The sequence below is a fragment of the Takifugu flavidus genome, chromosome 18 (genome assembly GCF_003711565.1).
Source record: "Takifugu flavidus isolate HTHZ2018 chromosome 18, ASM371156v2, whole genome shotgun sequence".
NCBI classification, from domain to species: Eukaryota; Metazoa; Chordata; class Actinopteri; order Tetraodontiformes; family Tetraodontidae; genus Takifugu; species Takifugu flavidus.
In genome coordinates this window covers 5,222,488-5,224,255 of record NC_079537.1, presented here as the reverse complement: position 1 = coordinate 5,224,255, position 1,768 = coordinate 5,222,488, and the positions used below count along the sequence as shown (strand labels likewise).

General features: G+C 40.2%; 1 protein-coding gene across 1 annotated transcript; it reads left to right on the top strand.

Annotated features, from left to right (window-relative positions):
- The first annotated feature begins 482 nt into the window (after positions 1-482).
- Positions 483-1,497, top strand: LOC130515277 (cartilage intermediate layer protein 1-like). The gene is made up of 5 exons (XM_057015439.1): positions 483-524; positions 632-677; positions 857-895; positions 994-1,165; positions 1,362-1,497. The coding sequence occupies exons 1-5, from the start codon at positions 513-515 to the stop codon at positions 1,495-1,497; spliced, it is 405 nt and encodes a 134-aa protein (XP_056871419.1). The 5' UTR covers positions 483-512.
- Positions 1,498-1,768: the final 271 nt, after the last annotated feature.

The window sequence follows — 1,768 nt, the reverse complement described above, 5'->3', positions numbered from 1 at the left end:
ACGTTAGCTTCAGAGCTCTCGGTGACCATATCGTGTTTCCCATTCTTTCCTTAGACAAAGCATTGCTAAAGGGACAAACAAACTTCTGTTGATGATTCTGTTGTATCCAAGGTTAACATTCTCTGTTTGGGATAGCTTAGGGCAGACTGGCTGGCGCCGTGCATGGTTGCAGCCAGCCACTGACCTCCCACCGCTCTTACGCCTTATATACCTCTGGGTTTGAACGTCTGGTCAGAATTGGTGCTGGCTCTGCAAGCATAAACTGTTGCTGTGCTAGCACCACTTCTCCTGGTCAGTAAACTCCATTTACCTAAGTCATCTGAGTCTTCAGTGTGTCAGCTCCACAGTGTGTCAGCTCCACAACCTCCTTCCAGAATTCAGGCAAAGCTAAACCTTACAGGTGCTGTGGGTAAGTCACAAACAAAAATGTTATAATTTACTGATGCTAATAACATTTTTATGTATCCTCTACACCTCTTTACAGTTTTGAAGGCTGATCATCATCTGCAGTCATGTTTAAACTGGTAAAGTATTGCATTATATTTGCATTATATTTCAAATTCAATAAGATATTGAAAAAAAAGAAACTGACTGCTCTGTTGTCTGCGTATTCTACCGTCTTCCTTTTTAGTGTCTCTACCTGTTGAGCATTACCATTGTTGCAGGGATGGATCTTGGTAGGTTCAGCTGAAGTGTATCCACAAAGGCAGATCAACTTTAGTGGTGTAAAAACGATGACAGATCATCTTTAGCCGAGAGTCATTTGAACAAACTTCAGTTTAAAACTAACATTCCTTTCATTTAAACTTTGTTGTCCTCTGGTATACTAATCCTGCTAATGCTTTACTTTGGATAGACAATCTTGTGGCGCCCTGTTTCCATCCCATCCACACAAGTGAGCTGTTCCCATCTGCATTACACATCAGACAGCAATTCAGACCTGCGTAACAACACGAGCAGATCACACTGAGTTCTAATTTGTTCCTTCTTCAGGGTGCTGGACACAGTGGTTTGACAGGGACGATCCCACCGGAACCGGTGACTACGAGATGCTCAATCTTCTTCGGAATGCTCATCCAGGGAAGATTTGCGCTAACCCAGTAGATATTGAGGCCAGGACTCTGTCTGGGATCAGTGCGGCTGACACAGAAGATAGCATTTTCAGGTAGGTACTGTACAGAGCAGGTGTTCAATGAAAGAAAATGTACAAATTTCAGTCAGATTAGCATGGGCTGCAAATCACATTTTATTCAAGGAAAAATGTGTGAATCTGAACTAAAGTTGAGCATCACACATTTATCCATCCTTGATATCTCATGGGGTAGATCATTTAACAGTTTTATTTTCCCCTTCTCTTTTAGTTTTAATCCCACTTTTGGGTTCGCTTGCCGCAAAAAGGATCAGCCCAATGGCATTTGTAAGGATTACAAGGTCCGCTTTGGCACCAAATGTAGCGATCAACAATCAGATTTCCTGATAACTATGGAGGGTAATTAAGGGTAATAATTTCATATCCAAATCTGTAGCTAGACATAAATAAGTGATTTCTACCCATGATCCTTTGGCCTCATTTAAATCAAGCTGACTTTTCTTCTAAACTCTTCTAATTAGATTTTTTTTAAGCCTTCTGGTATGTAAACTTGTCACTGTATCTGTTATTTCTTTTGAACGACTGTATCCTGTTTCAATCAAAATCTGCTTTTGCTATTTCTTATTTTATTACTTGTTATTTGTTATCTATTTATGAAAATGATCGTGTTCATCCTTA